At 39.3% G+C, this 19,023-nt stretch overlaps 1 protein-coding gene across 1 annotated transcript in view; it reads left to right on the forward strand.

Annotated features, from left to right (window-relative positions):
* Positions 1-19,023, forward strand: part of LOC307257150 (calcium-activated potassium channel subunit alpha-1a) — a gene marked incomplete at both ends in the record, with an annotated part of 133,070 nt that overhangs the window by 88,039 nt on the left and 26,008 nt on the right. Inside the window, 10 exons of the mRNA XM_080036293.1 lie at positions 1,507-1,617; positions 1,759-1,864; positions 2,244-2,326; positions 2,437-2,506; positions 2,977-3,132; positions 4,004-4,113; positions 4,290-4,388; positions 8,575-8,661; positions 8,764-8,840; positions 18,679-18,711. Coding sequence (XP_079892419.1) covers positions 1,507-1,617; positions 1,759-1,864; positions 2,244-2,326; positions 2,437-2,506; positions 2,977-3,132; positions 4,004-4,113; positions 4,290-4,388; positions 8,575-8,661; positions 8,764-8,840; positions 18,679-18,711 — 932 coding nt within the window. The remainder of the gene's footprint in view (positions 1-1,506; positions 1,618-1,758; positions 1,865-2,243; positions 2,327-2,436; positions 2,507-2,976; positions 3,133-4,003; positions 4,114-4,289; positions 4,389-8,574; positions 8,662-8,763; positions 8,841-18,678; positions 18,712-19,023) is intronic.

Raw genomic sequence — 19,023 nt, forward strand, 5'->3', positions numbered from 1 at the left:
ACTTTTTAACGGTTAAATATGTTGGCTAAGGCTTACTTTTTATGTATAGGAGTATTTTAATGGATATAATGGCCTTAAAAAAACTCCAGTTTGATAAGAACTTAAACAGTGAGCAAATATATAATTTAAACCAATTTTATTATTTTCTTTTTTTTTAAGGAAAAAGTAACCTTATACTCTATAGTGTTGAATGCACCACTCTCCAGTGCCCAGGCACTCCAAACTAAAGTGGCAAATTTGTCTCCTGGCACACCCTGCTGCTAACTAGTGTGTATGGCCATTGTCATTACACAGATTGCCTTACAGGTCTCCATAGGGTAATTAAGGTGTCTGCAGAGTGTCCACACTAATCCATGTCAATATAAGGGACTGGATTCTACCAAGCGTGTTTGGATTTCTCATCTACGCGTTTGGCAATAAAACTTAGTGACATTCAACTTCAGAAGGGTAGGTCAGCGCAAACCAAGCATAACAAGTGTCTTCAATCCACTCTGAGTGTGATTAAATTGCTTATATTAGCCATGGTTGGATGCAGATATTGACAGTACACTTACTTTTGCAAACAACAACTTCTCCTATTTTTATTAAATTCCTTATAACAGTGTCACAGCAACATTTAAAGTTAGATAAGAGAAAACCCTTTTGTTAACTTTTTGTTTTTCATCTTTTTTTTAATCCACTGAAGCAACACATGTATTGTTGGGACAGTTGAGATTTTGTAATACGATTTGGACAGTGAGCAGCCAAACTGCCCATATTATGGTAATCCCATTGTTGGTATTGCTCTGAAGCTGACCTTTGAACTTGTCCCCGCTGCCCTAAAAGTGCCTTAAGAGGACAAACAGGGACACAACCTCAACTAAAAAAAAAAAAAAAACGTTTCCAACCCAGCCTTGTACTTCCGCGCTGCCGCAATCAGCCCTGTGTGCACCGTCTGACAGATCCCCTCTGCTGTAATGCACCTCATGTTTTTGCCAGGGGACCCGTCAAAAAGCGAAGTCCTGTTTAGAATTTGTGTCAACCACAGGCCCCCACATCACTTTGAAACCTTTTTAGTTCTGCTCTGTACGAAAAGCAACCAGCATATTGATGTAGATGTCGCTGTCAACATCCATTGGGCTCACAAAGGGGTGGTTTGGCTGAGGGGACAATTTTTATATTGAGAACGGATGACAATGCAAACCACTGTGGGCTGTGTGATTATATCTTAGATTTTCTAAAGTGGTTCAGAGTTGAGTGTTTGATTGCACTTGTCGTGCAGAATCCAACCACTTTCATTACGTGGGGGAAAATATTCACTTTTATGGCAAAGAAATATAATTCAGTTACTTGTTTTGCTTTGAAAAGACATTTCTTGACATGTGTATAGATTTTTTTTCTTTTTCAGGGTCTATATTTGAGTTACATGTGAGAGTGCTTTGGTTTGACTGATTATCTTTGGGAGACATGCCAGTGTCTGTAGTGATTTATGTCGCCCATTTAAGATGATTTCTTCCCCTCTTCCAGGCATATTGTGGTCTGTGGTCATATTACGCTCGAAAGTGTCTCCAACTTCCTCAAAGACTTCCTACACAAGGACAGGGATGATGTCAATGTTGAAATTGTTTTTCTCCATAAGTAAGTTAATTATTTCTTTTTTTCCCTCCCCTCACCGCGTTTAGGTTAGCAGAACAAAATGTGTGTATTTATATATGTGTAACTGCAGCACCTATACATGCACTAACTAACTAACTTTTTCTCTTTTTCTCTGTGTGCTAGTATTTCCCCTAATCTTGAGCTGGAAGCCTTATTCAAACGTCACTTTACACAAGTAGAGTTCTACCAGGGATCTGTTCTCAACCCTCACGACCTTGCCAGAGTGAAGGTACATTTGGTGACAGGACGATGAAAACGCATAAAGAGATAAAGAACAGTTGTCAAATTTAGGTTTAGCTTAAATTTGACAGGTTAAGAGCACATTTCCATTAAATAAATTGGCAATCTTGAGGTTGTACCAAAACATTTATACATATGTTTTTTTTGTGGGTATAGCAATCAATTAAAGAAAGTTCAGGATGACAATTTAGAGATAACAATAAAATGTATTCTCCAGACTAAATGGATAGAAACAGAATGGGTAAGAAAGGGTGGAAAGGCTGTGGAACCGCTTATTGTTTGATTTTATGGGACAAAAAGACGGACACAGTTAGTTTAAAGCACTCAGCGACATATGTATATCTCTTTCTTCGGCCCTTCACACGTAGATCGAGTCAGCAGATGCCTGCCTAATCCTGGCCAACAAGTATTGTGCAGATCCTGATGCTGAAGACGCCTCCAACATCATGAGGTAGCCTATTCTATCTTCTGGACTTTGAATGATCAGCGAAAAACATACTATAAAAGACCCATGAAATACATTTTCATTGTTCAACATGTCTCCCTTTTTTCATCTTTTAGGGTTATTTCGATCAAGAACTACCATCCTAAGATCAGAATAATTACACAAATGCTACAATATCATAACAAGGTAAGATGGTCGGGTGCAATGTGATATACAAGAATTCTATGCCTCATCTTGACTATAGCAAGAGTTCCCTGAAAATAACCTTTGTTAATTATTAAAAAAAATAAAAAGTTTTGGAAATATCTATATATTTAGAAGTTGCTATGTCCTGGTCAATTAACTCTCTAAAGTCTCTGCTGGTTGCCTGGTGACTTCCGAAACTTTGTCTTGACATGTCCTACACACCTGTACACATGTTAGGACAGAGCCAGGCTAGCTGTTACCAGTGTGTTCCTAGTGTGTGCCTAAAATAAGCTAGCTCAGCTCTATATTTACCATTCAGACACAAGAGTGGTGTCCCTGTTGTCAAGTAATGCTAGCTTTCCTCCAGATAGCGAGTAAACATATTTTCCCCAAATGTCAAAGAAATGTGTATTATTTGCTTAGTTTTTTTTGTGTCTTGTGACTTGTTTTTTTTCTGTCATGTGACAAAGGCCCATCTGCTGAACATTCCAAGCTGGAACTGGAGGGAGGGTGACGATGCTATCTGCCTGGCGGAGCTGAAGGCAGGCTTCATTGCCCAGAGCTGTCTGGCTCAGGGCCTGTCCACCATGCTTGCCAACCTATTCTCCATGAGGTCTTTCATTGAGGTAACACAGAGGACAAAATTAACTCGCCTTGTCTAACGTCAGTCCTTCTGAACAGACACTGAAGTAGTATGGATAAAGGAATGATCAAAAAAAATAAAAAAAATAAGATAATTAAGAGATTTGAAATAAAGCTAAAGTTCGTAACTTCTGAGTAGTTATAAGAACACTGTCGGCAAATCTACACCAGGTAAGCCTATACCTTCCGCTGTGCTGTACATCCAGCTTTTTTCTTGGCAGTAGAATCAACAACTGAAACATTTTGTGGGTGCTTTTTGAGCTCCCTCGGGGGGGTGACACAAGTTTGTAAACACTGCCATACTGAGAAATACAGAGAGATTCCTGGAGCTAATAGGTTTAATCAACTTTGTATCAACTTATTTGGCAATGGCTTGAATATACCCAACATCCATTTATTTGAAAAAGTTACGCACTATAGCTTTACGGCTACCATAAGTGGATACAGTAGGTTCCGCTGCTGACAGATGGACCCTATCAAAACACAGTACACATTCCCCGGGACATTTTGACGTCTTTGTCACGAGAACTACTTCCCATTCAAAAGTGTTTTCATTCGTCCTGGCACATCATAACTTACTGTGACATTTCATATGGAATCTGTTCAGTGTTTTTCTGTGGCTCAGAGAATTGAAGAGGTGCTCGTCTCTATCAAAGCGCTGTTCTCATGTCATAAAGACGACGGATCGGCTTATAATGAGCGGGCTGACGATGTGCGCCGGAGCATCTGCCCACCACATTGAGTCGCTTAAGGAATGAAAACAGTGTTGCAAATTTTTTATTTTCTTCATTTTTTAAATCATCACATGTGACATTCCCTCCCTTGCTTGTTTTTTCTTTTTTTTGTTGTTGTCAGATTGAGGAGGACACATGGCAGAAGTATTACCTAGAAGGAGTGGCTAATGAGATGTACACAGAGTATTTGTCCAGTGCCTTTGTGGGCCTCTCCTTCCCCACTATCTGTGAGTAAGTACCACTCTCTCCCCCCTCAACCCCCACCACTCAGCAGGCCCACTGTCAATGGTAAGGTAGCTAGAACACGTCTGGAGTGAAGAACAGAAGACAAACTAAAAAAGGTAGTCTAGGAAATGTAAGGCTGTGAATTTCAAACCCCTTTCTAATGAGTGCACGTGTTCTTACAGGCTGTGCTACGTCAAGCTGAAGCTGCTGCTTATTGCCATCGAATACAAGTCTGAGACCAATGAAAGCAGGTTTGTACATTGGGTCCTTTTTTTCTCCCGGTAACATAAGGTACATCAGTGATAAAAGTGAATGGCTGTGTGACTAGCTTAAAGTCGATTACCTCGTAAAATGTCTCATACAGTATTTCCCCCCCCCCCAAAAAAAAATCCTCCTTGCAGCTTTAATTGCAGTTTATATTCATATTACTTTTGGTGGCATTAAGTCGGGGAATGATATCTGAACGATAGGATGCCAAAAATAGTTACTTTTTATAGTTTGTGCTTAAACGGTTCAAGTAAATGACTTATACCTTACTTAATAAAGCTATCAGTATACAGTTCCACACCATTTTAATTCATTCTGATAACATTTTGAGATATCCTGCCTTAATAATAATGACTGATAATATTGGCTGCCAAACTTTGTAGGTATGCTGGAAGAAAAAAAAAAAAAATCTGTCTGGAAAATTAAATTTGGTTTCCCACCACTGCACTGAAACACCACTGTTCTGACATATTTTCTGGTTGCCACACTTCGATCATATTCTGTCAATTCAGAGGGAACTTCACCCGTAATAACCAATTTGCTGTATACATTCAAATTTCATGTCATGTCTTTCCTTAACTCGATTCTATTGTGTCCCTGTTTAGTCTGTATGATAACCACTAACTCTACATCGGTCTGAGTCTTGTCACCAATAACCACATGAAGAACTATTTTTTTTTTTAGTAATCAATTGCCAACTTCCACCCACCCGTATCCATCCGCCTGTGTCAAATGTTTTTGTGTACTGGCATGGCAGCGTAGCTAATTTAATAATGATGACAATTCTAGTTGTGTTCATATTTGATCGTATACAGTAGAACAATATCCACATTTTTGGATGTGGTGCCTATTCTTAGGAGATAGTTAAGTTGTTGAAATACATTTTTAAGCACACTTTATTACTTTATTACATTATTTACATGAAGGTACTCAGTCATAATTTTCCTTATACCTTCAGTTCCTTTCTAGAAAGCGTATTCCTTCAATATTCAGTGGCATGTAATTTAACCATGCCCTTGTCAAAAGGGTAACCACCATGAAAATGAAACAATATGTTTTTTTTTCAGTAAACATAAGTTTTAGGTGCAAAAGGACCCAAGCATTGGGAACGAGCACGGAGTAAATGAATTGGGTATCTGTGCAGTGTTGCGCCCTCTCCTTCAATATAAGGCATACTTACTGAATAGTCAGAGAAACATCAGATGCAGTCGTATTCTCCTCTCCTTTTCTGTCTCTCCATGATAACTGTTTGATTTGAGATCTTTTTCTTGTTGTTTACAGAAGCCGAAAGCGGTATGCCCTTCTACCTTATCTTACTTCCAAAGTTCCACCAAAAAAACTCCACCACTTTAAAGCTCCTGACTTTGGGAGTTTACCCCCCAAGGATATTTTTTCACAGGCGTCGTTTTCTAACTATTTTATGATTTTATTTATTGTGTCCCTTGTGCTTTTTAATGCACTAACTTCTTTGCAGGCAGAGAGAGGATATAGATGAATTGGACATGTTTGTTAGAAGTTCTGTTTCTTTGTCTTTGCTGTTGTCGGTGTACCAAGGCCAAACACGCTCACCCTTTTTCCATATCTCTATGATCTTTTCAGTTTTTTTGTCGTTTACCAGTCCTGTGTCTCTCACTTTCAGTTCTGTTTCAGTGTTGCTCAGTTGTACCCTACTGTCTGTGAGCTTCTGCCAAGCTGATTGTTTCCACTCATGGTGTTTTTAAGTCATTCACAGAACAGTACCTCAGTTATTTGACTGAGTATCAATGAGTATTTTGTATATAAATATCTTAGAACTCAGACTGATAATCTGTTGTTCTACAGTTTGGAATTAATATTGAAACATTTGATTGATTAGCTGCCATTGCTATAGGCAGTGGATGACATAATAGCAAGTATTTTTCTCCATGTTTTTATTACACCAGCAGCACCTCGTCAATCTTTCTTTATCTTCAACATTTCACACACTAGGGAAGGCATGGAGCTGTTGAATTTGGATAGCTTTGAGTTTATCCAAACTGAAATTCAATAACCATATAGGCTCAAATTTTCTCAAGTGCACCACATTTACATTTTTACATTCCATCACCCTGTCATAAATGTATATCCATCTGTGCATGTATGTGCGTCAGCATAAAGTGTGTGTGTGTGTGAGAGACTACCTCAAAATGGAGAGTTTGAGTGTCACAGTGTGTGCGTGTGAGCATTTGTGTGTGTCTCAGCCACAGTCGTGCTCGTCTGTCTCTCGAGTAGATGTTCTTAAGTGAGGTCACTTCCTGTCAGTTTGGTGTTTGAGAAACAATCCAACTGCACAGAAGTTACTGCAACCGTCTGCATCTACGTACCTGTCCTTTTACCTGTGCTGCAGTGGCTATGCCTTTCTCTTTGATGATTGTCCTCTACATGCTGTTTGGTAACTGCATGCTATGACACTGATCACATGAGGTGTTTGATGCTTGCCTTGTTGCTCACAATATGAGGTTTTGAAGCTTTTTTAGCTTCTATTTACAAGTTAGAAGCACCCGGCCGAAGACAAATGTCTTGGACAGAAATACACCTGTAAAATCTCAGATTTGGGCAGCAATGTTTGTGGATCTGTCTTGATTTTATCTGTTTGTTTTCATTTATTTTCACTCAAGAGCATGCCGGGCATAATGCAAGTTTACTTGTCTGGGGGCCATTCAATCTGAATGAACGTTAGATGCTATTTTTACTTCTTGGGAAGACGAATTGAAGCTGCCTGACTGGTGCAATTTACTGTAATCACTGGAAGAGTGTTTATGGATTTAATTGCTCCCTTAAACATTTTTGTTTATTTTCTCCAATGTAGCCCTTTCCAGAGCCCAGAGGAAAGATGTAGTAAGATGGATGTACTGTGTCACGTCTGCTTTGAGTTTACAAAGATAACATACTTTTTCAAAATTAGATACTAAAATGTCACAAAATAGTTATTTTTTGAGTACATTGAGTCAACTTGTTGAGAATGATGTTCTACACAACTATGACTACAGAAGTTGTATTGTCACATATCAACAAATTGTAGGGTTTAATTAAAGAGTAAAAGAAACAAAAGTTCATCGTCTCTCATCTGGGCTTATTTTGAAAGAGTGTGATCTTAAAGGTTTGTGCGTTCAATGTTTTGATTTCTTATTTCACACTCACATCATTGATGATTGTTGCCCACAGGTGACCATTAATGACCAGGGTGTGTGTGCGTGCGTGTATGTGTGCGTGTGTGAGCGTACAATATGTGTGTGTGTGTGTGTGTGTGTTTAGTGTATACTCTTTGTCTCAGTCTAATTAATGGGGAATGATACAGCCGGCCACTTCAAGTGCTTACTGGGTATAACATTGAGTCCCACTCAAGATACAAATATGTATCTTTAATGCAGTTGTTGTTCAGCATGTCATTTTATAGTTATGTCTTTATAGATACAATGGATATAACATTTTAATTCAATAATAACCTTGTCGAACATGCGTTCTAATTATGTTTAACCTATAAATCCAACAGAGCAGATTCACTCCTTAGAGGAGTTTATATGCTTGGAATTTACACCACCATTTTTTATTTTTTAACAGTAGAGTCAAGTTACCTTAGCATCCATAAGCAAAAGAGCTGTTCATTCCCTTGCATCAAACTGTCAAATACTAACAAAGATAGCAACACATTCTCTGTACTACAGCCATGTCTCAGTGACCATCATAACATATGTTTCGACCAAATCACTGTATTTGAGTACCGAGACTAAAAAACACTCCATGGCCATGATTTTAATTCTTTCTGCCATTTCCCCCTTCTTCTTGTACCTCTCTGTCCTCCTTCCCAACCCAAGGCAAACCATACCATACTGTAAAGACTAGAATTAAAATTCAATGTGCGATTACACTGTTGTACATTCTGTCCATCCCTGTGAGTATCACATCAGAAAATTGCCCCAAAATCAGAAGGGTTTATGGGTAAAGCATAGGATACACAAACACAGAGCAAACCAAACAATCCGAACAAAATGATGATTATGTTTTGAGAACGATACAAACCCTCCCCTCCCCCAAAAGAAACAAACAAACAGTGCAGATCTTATCAACGGCTTCAACAAGTGTGTGTGTGTACCATTCCTCTTGATTAGCAAGTTGTGTGCATGAGCTAAGCCTTGTCCGGAAGTTAATGAGCGTGATGTGTCTATTTCTGTGATTACCCAGCATTCTCATTAACCCGGGCAACCATGTCAAGATGCAGGAAGGGACGCTGGGATTCTTTATCGCCAGTGATGCCAAAGAAGTTAAGAGGTAAACCCGGGCCATCCCAATGATCAGCTTGATCAACAACTGTCTTATATGTACAGTTTTAATATTTTAAATGCTAAACATGTGTTATTTTTTCACTTTCAGAGCATTTTTCTACTGCAAAGCTTGTCATGACGACATCACCGACCCAAAGCGCATCAAAAAGTGTGGCTGCAAACGACGTGAGTAGCTGTGCCTTTATTTTGCTTTATATTGACACCCCTCCTTCCCTTCCTCTCTCTCCAAATCGTACTTGAGGGTCTGTGTGTGCCATTATACTTACAGGTTTGTACTAGTTTGTACAATAATATTATACCCTGTCATTGTGTCATCATTTGTCTGTACTATGCCACTGTGTTTTTAAAGGTAACATACATAGTCACACCAATATAACCTTACTTTAGGGAAAGTGTTTATTATGGGTCCTATATTTGAACTTCCATAACATCCATTATGATCCGATCATCAGTCAATACCAGATTTTTATTTTCTTAGTAGAAATGTTGTTGTTGTCATCTTTAAGTGTGTGTGTCTTTTTGGTTCAACCATAGAAACAGTTATTCTATCTATGCAAAATGAGAATGTACAGTAATACATTAAGTTTACAGCAGTAAGAAATAGTAAGAGAGGTATAGTAGAATGTAAATACTATATTACTGATTTTTGAAACACTTAAACACTTGATTTACAACGATGCATATACATGAACACCTTAAACATATAGTGTATAAGCCAGACTACTAACATTTGTGCCGTTTTAAGGTTTTCTGTGTTAGGCAGTGAGATTTTATCTGCAATGTTTAAAATATAAGTGGGTGCTACCTTCTGTATTATATTATATTTTACACGTAAATGCTCTTGTTGGGAGTACTGAGATCATTCACATTTCTCAGGGGTTTTAAGGTCACACATACAAGTATTGAATAGTAATATACATATTGTGCTGTTAACTGTTATAAAAACACATGACATTTACAATACACAAATGCCCCTGTCAAATTGATTACTTTTATTTACTTTTATTATGCAGACATAACATTAAGGCACAAACAGCACATGAATACAACCTGACCTACACAGTAGTCTGTTGTCAGAATATGTTAGCGGCCGGATAAATAATTCAGGTGAATATCCCAATTTTCCACTAAAGGTCACAGACAATTACTGTAAGCAGCTTGACACAGGCAACGCCTGCTTTCTAAAATAGATACCCACCATTTCTTTCTTTTGTCTGTGTCATTTCAATTATTCAGACATTTTCTCTCTCTCTATCTCTTCCAGCTCAGTAAAATCAACAGGCCTTTCACACGCTAGTTTTCATTTAGATAAACTGTTTACTTCCCCTTTTCTTCGTGCCTAAGACTCCGCTGACGGACATGGCACCATGTTTAATCTTATTATTGTTGTTGCCAACGAGAGAGAGAGAGTGGCATTTAGAGAGATGACAGTTCCATTACTGCAATGGAAGTCTTATCCTACAGTATGTTCTTTTTCTATCATGTTCTGTTCTCTTCTGTTGTTTTTCCCATGTTTCTTTATGACCAGTGACACACTTGTGATGTATTTCTTTCCCTGCTGCCATTGGAAAACGCCACTTTATTTTAACTACTCACTGGTAGTGATTTATTGTGAGTAACAGGACAATTGGTGTACTATTACCCAGAGTGCAAGTGTTTTTTTTCTCTCTCTCTCTTCCTCTTCAGCAAATAGTATACTGTATCTATGTTGCATGTACCAGTGTAGCTTTTGCATCCCTCTCCTCGCCGCTCATTTCTACACTGTGCTCAGACCAGACCAAAACCAAAACAGCAGAGAAAAAAAAAAAAAATCAAACCCGCACACAGGCATCAGGCCTCTTCAACATTGGCCCAGTCAGCTGGTGCTCTTTAGTAGTTGCAAATGACAAATACATTAAGTGTGACTTAATCGGATGTGGCCGAAGAGCGCTGCAGTTTTTCCCTCACTATTTGATCATCAAACCAAACTTATAGTTATAGGCATTTGGAAGCCAATTTTACTGCAGGTTTTATTGAATTAGCCATGATTAACTTCCTAAGGGTGTCATGCTTCAAGAAAGTACAGAAGGAACGTAATAAAACATCTTAAGATGTCGTACAGTAATCACAGATTTAGGAGAGCTAACACGAAAGGGGAAGAAAATTAACGAGAAGCACTGGAGATTTTAATTCATCTGCTTTCCGTCAAAGGAGGTTTTGTGTGTGTGGCTGCACTTTAAGAGAGCCTTAATACGTCCATGTGGGAAGTTCTTCAAAATCCCGAAACGAGCTAGGTTGCCAAAACACAATCAAAACAATCTGGTCTCCCCCCTTTTTACCCCACTTTCTCTGTGATCTCAGCCCCCTGTATAAACTGTGGGTCCTCGCCCCAGCCAGCCAGGGCTGAGGTTTCAGAGACAATCAGTTCCATTTCAGAATTGAAATGTCACCACACCAGTCTTGTGCATTTTCAAATCTGGACAGTTGTTGGCCCCCTTTTTAGTTTTTTTCTGTACCCGCTGCACTGGATGAACAAAGTTCCACTAGCAATATACACAGTATCAGTTGTCGTAGCATTGGGTAGCCACTAGATGGCGGTGCTGTGCTAGAGTCATGTCCAACGATACAACATTTGAATGGTGATGTCTGTAGAGGAAACTCAAATCCCCTCGATCCTGTTCAGCAAAAATGCAAGGGCCAAATCTGTGTGTTTCTCTGCAATATGATTATGAACTTAATGAGAAAATTAGTATACAAAAATCATAATTTTTGTTACTGCCCTGTAACTGTATCATTTTGTCCTTGCACTCTTGCTGAATAAGGAAGCTTTTGGGGGGAGATATCAAAATGGTGCTTTCTTTAGGACATCCTTTGTATTCAACATAGTGCCCTGATAGCTTCTGTTTGAGTATGTTGTGCCTTGTTGGAATTATCGGAGGTGGTGACTGATCAAACATTCGCAGACAGTATATCAGGGCAGCTGTCATGTTGAATCTTCCATTGGCAATGCCCTGAAAATGGCACACATTTTTATAATTCTAGGCCAGAATCTGGGTATTTGTGAAGTCAGAAGACATTGTCAGTGTGTGTGTGTGTGTGTGTATGTGTGTCTCGTATTTTCCATTACTCCACTTCCATGTGTCATTAACGTCACATACATATACTTCCAATACGTTCTGAATGCCAGAGCAAAAGACTCTGAAGTAAATACATTTCAGCATGAGGTGATGGCCCCACTGCACTGCACTTTCTGCTATGCCCCCGAAACTGTTCCAATATTGTGAACAGTTATCTCTGTGCCTCCCCTTGTTGCTAAGAACAAAAAGTACATTTTCTGCATGCTTTTATTACGTGCTCATAAAGCACATGTGCATGCCGCAGGATATAACAGTCCCTGATACCTGATTCGCCCCATGGGTCTATGATGTGTGTTTCCCATCCTTTCCTTGGCCAGTCGCTGAAAACATATTACCTCATTCAAGATCTTATTTTCCAATGAAACTCAAGAGTCAAAAGATGCTGAAAGTGTCTCTGTAAAGGTGCCAGACGGCATTAGTCTGCTGTCTGTTTGCACCTTGGCAATGAGGGGAATGGGGACCAGGGACTGTTTCCTGCCCAGAGTCACAGCAATCTAGATGTGCTACTCACAAGACTTTCACTCCTGCTTCCCTGGGGGGTTCAGAGCTTCACACACACACACACACACACACACACACACACACACACACACACACACACACACACACACACACACACACACACACACACACACACACACACACACACACACACACACACACACACACACACACACACACACACACACACACACACACACACACACACACACACACACACACACACACACACACACACACACACACACACACACACACACACACACACACACACACACACACACACACACACACACACACACACACACACACACACACACACACACACACACACACACACACACACACACACACACACACACACACACACACACACACACACACACACACACACACACACACACACACACACACACACACACACACACACACACACACACACACACACACACACACACACACACACACACACACACACACACACACACACACACACACACACACACACACACACACACACACACACACACACACACTCTCACACACACACACACATAAGCACACACATGACATACACACACCATATAGACATACATTGGCTGCCTATAGTATTTTTTCTGCAGGTCGACTAGTATTTAGGAAGTTTATTATTGTGTAATACTTCTTCCACATCCACCTAAGTTACCTTACCTGAACAACACAGTCAGTATAGCATTGTTGTTGACCCTTTTAAAAATACAGGAACAGTAATAATACAGACCCCTTTATGGTTATTAGTAATACATGTCCTTTGTATAAATAAAAGGCTGACACTTAATTTCTACTAATGAAAGTTCCTTCATATGCCAGAAGAAAGACTCAATTACCCAAGTTTTATCCCCTGATTTTATTGTGTGGAGACAATTGAAACAGACATTACAATTATTTCTACCTCATGAATTTGTAAAAAGATTAAAAATCAACAAGGTTTCTTCCATTCAAAATTAAAACTGTTCATGCAGTGTGCATATTTCATGCAAACACACCTTAACAGCACAACGACAGTATATTTAGATTGTAATGGAAACATCTATCTGAATTTTGCTAACATTGGCCATCACAAGCTAGGGGTCATACCAATAATAAACATAAACATGGCAAAGGTGAATTTTATCACATAAAAAAAAAAAAATTAAAAGAAATGCAAAAGTTGCAGTCACACTTTAAATTGACAAAGAATCATAGACAAATCACAGACTTTTCTACACATGCACATTAGCGTGAAGCTTGCCTTGGGGGAGTGGAGCAGTGAAACAGACAGTTTAAAAATATACAGTAGCATGAATTGGCCAGTCTAGACAGTAGAATAGTGCGATGCCTCGGACAGAGCTGCTACAGCTGCATGATGGGATACAGGTACGTGATCCACTCCTTGAGCCCAATATAGATAGACGATGTACAAATGTATGAAACATTGTATGAGGTTTGCTGCCTAACACATTGCCCATGCCTTTCTTCCCCGAATGCCTCCCTCCCTCTTCCCTTTCTCCTCACCCCTCCCTCCCCACTGTTTTGCCTTTTGACCTGTTAACAGCCTTAGCACACAGCTTGACCACTCAAGACTAATTCAATATGAATGAACAAAAATGAACGCTTTGGCATATGGTTATTATATTAATAAAACATATTATTCATATTTTTATATTTGAATGTGTCCGAATTTGACTTTTTCTTTCTCAAAAAAAAAAGGAAATGACTTGGAAAACTGGATTAAGTAATTGTATTTTGAACTGAATCTCAGCTCCTCGAAGTTGTTCATTTCAACTGGGGCTCAAGTCTGTGGAAAGCAGGTGTCTAAGGCTTTGCACTTTCTGATGAAGTTACCTTCCGACTTCCCCCCGGATGACTTTTTCTCCTCTTGCCATTAACCTGCTGCTTTTCCTCTCCTCTCATCCCAAAACATGACTGTAGCCAAGATGTCCGTCTACAAACGAATGAAACTGGCATGTTGTTTTGATTGCGGCCTTTCAGAGCAAGACTGCTCTTGCATGTCAGGCAGTGTACATAGTAACATGGACACCCTTCAGAGGGCCTACCCACTTTCCTCTGTCTCTGTTCATGATTGCGCAACCACTTTACGTGCCTGTAAGTTACACCGCCCAACACATGCTGTTATGTGTCTGTGTTGTGTGCTCCGTGTATTGTACCGTGCGGAGGTACTGTACGTCGTGTACACGTTAGTGTGTGTGTGTGTGTGTGTGTCTGTCTGTAGTGTTGTCTTTGTAGCGTGACCTGTTTTCTGTGACTCCATAGTTTTGTGTAGAAGCTTCTTACGTGAATTTATTATTTATTTTTGTTGAAGAACAATGTTAACTCATTGAATTATTGTTTAATTTTTTTCTCTATCTATCTATCTATCTATCTATCTATCTATCTATCTATCTATCTATCTATCTATCTATCTATCTATCTATCTATCTATCTATCTATCTATCTATCTATCTATCTATCTATCTATCTATCTATCTATCTATCTATCTATCTATCTATCTATCTATCTATCTATCTATCTTCTTTACTTCATTTTTGAGTTATTTATCATTTTCACTATGTCACTATGAGTGTAATATGTGTGGTAGGTAAGTGGTGGTGTGGCTCTGTGGTGCTGCTGTACTGTGCAGTACTGTAGGTGTTAGACATGTGGCATAGTCATGCAGTTGTGTGATAATATCCATATTGGATTTCTTGTGTTTTTGAACTGTCGAAGGTAAGATGACACATAGATGTACATACAAAAATTGAACGTATTAACTTTATGCTGCAATATCAATAATGTTGTTTGTTGAATTATGATTTCTATATCTTTACTTTTGAGGCCCTTACAAATCTCCTCTTGTGTTTTCAGTTTGTTATGCTTTTCAGTTAAAGTGGCTTTGCCTTTGTTTTGACATTTATTTATTTTTTTACCTTTGACCCACCCTTACTGAGATGAGAGAAGATCACATCTGAAATCGTGTTTTTGAAGATTTTAAACCGTCTTGCCAAGCCTTGTAAATCAGGAGCAGGGCACTGATATTAAAACAATCTTTTTAGTGGGGACAATATAGTTCAATAAAGTTAACTAATAATATCCCAAGCAACTGAAATACCTTTCATTTTTTAATGAAATGATTTAAGATGAACATTTTTCCAACAATTAACACCATAATGATTTCTTTATTAAATGTCCTGGGCAGCCCCAGATCACAACTGTTTTGAAGCTGTCTTAAGTAGTGTAGGTCTTAAACAGTCTTTAACACATAATAGTAACATAAGAGAGAGTTTTTGTATGGCAGGAAAAATGTCAAGACAATAGATACAGAAAAAGAGGAGTAACGTTAAATAAAACCTAAAAAACGAGAACCACGAAATAGTGATGTTGGCTTGATAAAGAGAAGGCAGGAGGCCGAGAGCTCCTGGAAGACCCCCCCCCCCCCACACACACACACACACACACACACCTCCCCCTTCCCTCCACTTTCAATTTTTCTTTTTGAGTGGATTGGAAATACTAAATTGTCCGTCAATTAGACATGGCAGCAGTAGGCCCGGCTATCAAAGCCTGGGGTTCAGACATACAGATCTGATTTCCTCCTCGACATTCTCCCACCGTCTGCCTGACTCAGCCTAGATTAGTGTCAAACATGCCATGATGAGTTTGGCTTGGCCTCTTGTAGTACGGCCTTACGCTGATATCCCCTCGGTACCAATTACTGGCCATTACATGGTTACTGATCTCACTTCTCCCTCAACCCCCTGTAGGATTTCAGGAAAAAAAGCCTTCCTCTGTCTTAGATTTATTTCCCCTAGTTTTTTTTTTTTTTTAAGTCTGAACAAAGTGGGTTTAGTGAAGGAGCGCATTGGGCTCTGTCAGTCAGGGATTGTTGGATTTCCTCTTCCCCCCCATTTTTTTTCTTTCTTTCCACTAGACTTGAGAGGATAAGATGTCTTCATCCATGGTGACTTCATGCTCTTAGTACATCTGAACCAGCCTTTCTGTAGGACGGAATACCTGGGATGATTAATTCCTTGGATTGCGCTCGTTCATTTAATGCGCCCGTTCCATTCAGATTCGGATACACAGCGCAGCACCCCTTTTGTTTTAATGGTGATGTAAACATAAACCTCTGTGTTGCTTTATGGACCTAAATGAGACGATATTTAACGATTAGTTCTTTTTAATATGCACTCTGTTGAAGGGGTTTAGCGAGTAATGTTGTGTTTGATTAAATGGACCAAAGATTTTTTTTCCACCAAGAGTAATCTCTGGACAAATGAGGTTACTAAAGTAATGCACTTGTTGGTTACTTGAAATCATACGTTTGGTGTGAGTGAAAATAGAATGAGACAAGAGCTTGAATTTGAAGGGGAAACTTTAACAGATATAGCGGTGAAACATTTGGGCAGTTTCTGCTACAAAAAATTATGTGGGGTAGAAAAATGTCGTCCACAATTGTATGATTGTGTGGTTGGTTGTGCATTACTGATTCCTTTTTTTAACAGTTTATGTTTAGGTTAAGCTACCTCCATTTAATTTTTTTTTATTGTTAAATAATTTTTTCAAGTTATTTGAAATTGTTCAGCTCAATCAGAGGTTTACTTTTGTTCTATATTAGTTTCATGAGCGCTGTCTTAGTGGCCTAGCCATCATCACATTCCATATTTCCTTGTGTGAGAAAAGCGAGAGATTTGAGATGTGGGAGAGGCCTGGGCTAATTTGAAGCTAGGCTATGGACACGGGTTGAGGACCTGGGGCCTGCTTTCGGCTAGTCCACGACCTTCTGGGGTATGTGTGTGTGTGTGTGTGTGTGGTTGTGCGTGCGTATAAGCATATGCACATCTTGCGTGTGCGTAGCAACATGCGGTTCTATATCTCCGTGTCTGTCCGTGGCTTGTGTGTGCATCTGCATCTCATTGCTGGGGACCTTATCTATTCTGACACAGAAATTATGTTTGCATTTTCATTTTCCCAGCCCTGCTGGTCCGTCACCAAACTTGCCCTGACAGCTCCTGTCCACCAGGCAGGCTTGGTCTTCCCCCTCTCCCCTACTCACCCCCCACCCTTACCCTCTGTCCAATGCCTGCCTCGCTACAGCCCCAGATGCTAGCCAGTTAGTGTGCTGCCTCTGTGGGCGCGGGCAGATTGCTAGAGACAGATGCCAGGGCCACTGTGGGTCCCTGTTGGAGGATCTGTGTCATAGGCCAGCCCTGGGCCTTCACTGTGACCTTTACTAGCCTGAAGACACTGTAGTAACGAGTGGGGAGTGTCAGCAGCTCAGAGCTCAGTTCAAGTGCCCCACTGTTTCACTACTACTCGTATCCGCACCAGTCTTCAGGACCTCCTTAGTCAAGGTCAAAAAAATTTAAATTCTTGGTTAATATTGATCATTTTGCTGGCAATGGTGGAGACCTTGGTCAACCCCTTTTTATCAAGAGCAACCCAACATATTTAAAAATGTAATGAACCAATGATCGAAACATTAAGATAATTCCATTCTACCTCTATCTGCACCAGTCTCAAGAACCTCCTAAGTCAAGGGCAAAACATTTTTTTATTCCCGTATAATATTGATCATTTTGCTGGCATTGATGGAGACCTTGTTCAACCCTTTTTTTCAAGAGCAATCCAAGATATTAATTTTTTTTAGCAATGAACCAACCCATGATCCAAACATTCCCATTTAAAAAAAAATATATATATATACACATAAATTCTCTAAACATTTGTGCTCTGTCTGTTAGCGCAGCTGTTTTGAGTGGCAAGTGTCTGTGTGCTGTCTTGTGTGTTTTGGACGCCTACATACACTCAAAGTATGTAGATGTCGTCTTTGTCTCTCATTGTGGCTTTATTTGTTTTCCGTCTACAGACCTCACAATGTTCATGGCATTTAAATTAGAAAAAGGCAAAGCATTTAATACCCTTTCTAAATAAGCAACATTACATTGTTAGATCTAAGTGTGTATCCTTCAAAATTCAGCTCTTTTGTAAAGTTGAATGAAAATCAGCCATTAGACCGTCATTATACATATCATAACAGGCTGAGTACACTTTCCTGAAAGCATGGCTCACTCTGAGAGTGGACAGTTCATCTCATACACCTTTATTTTGTGCCACCCTACCATACTTTAATAAATAACCACCATTAGGTTTTTCCATTATTTTAATTATTTCTACCTATTTTAAAAACTTTTGTTTTATGCCCTCATGCCCTTCAGTGATATACTACTTCATCATAGTACTGTAGTTACATTCGATTCGATTTCCATCCACCGCTCTTATGTTGATGTCTCTATATCCTAATGTGCCTGTTTCATGACATCCTCTCTCCCCCTGTGTGACCTGCCACTTGTCTTTGCATTCTCCTCAGCCAAATATAAGTATAATGGATATGTCAGACCACGTAAGTGTGTTTCTCTGTCCTTCTCCATTCTGCTCCGACTCTGTGTTTAGCCTTTAGATCCCCCTCACTGTGTCATGTAACATATATAACTAGTACACTAATGCTTTGCTCTAGTATATGCTCTGTTGTCCCTTATACCTTTACCATATAATGGTGTTGTCTTCAGTCTCTCTTATCGAGAGACCAAGTAAACTCACAGTTTAACCACTGTTAAAATTCAATGTTTTTATTCTAACTTATCAGTGAATAATTTCAACGTTTGTTGACAGTAAATTAAAGCAATAAGTTCTGGATATTGATAATAATTGATAA

Source organism: Ammodytes marinus (genome assembly GCF_949987685.1).
Source record: "Ammodytes marinus genome assembly, chromosome: 11".
Lineage (NCBI taxonomy): Eukaryota > Metazoa > Chordata > Actinopteri > Uranoscopiformes > Ammodytidae > Ammodytes > Ammodytes marinus.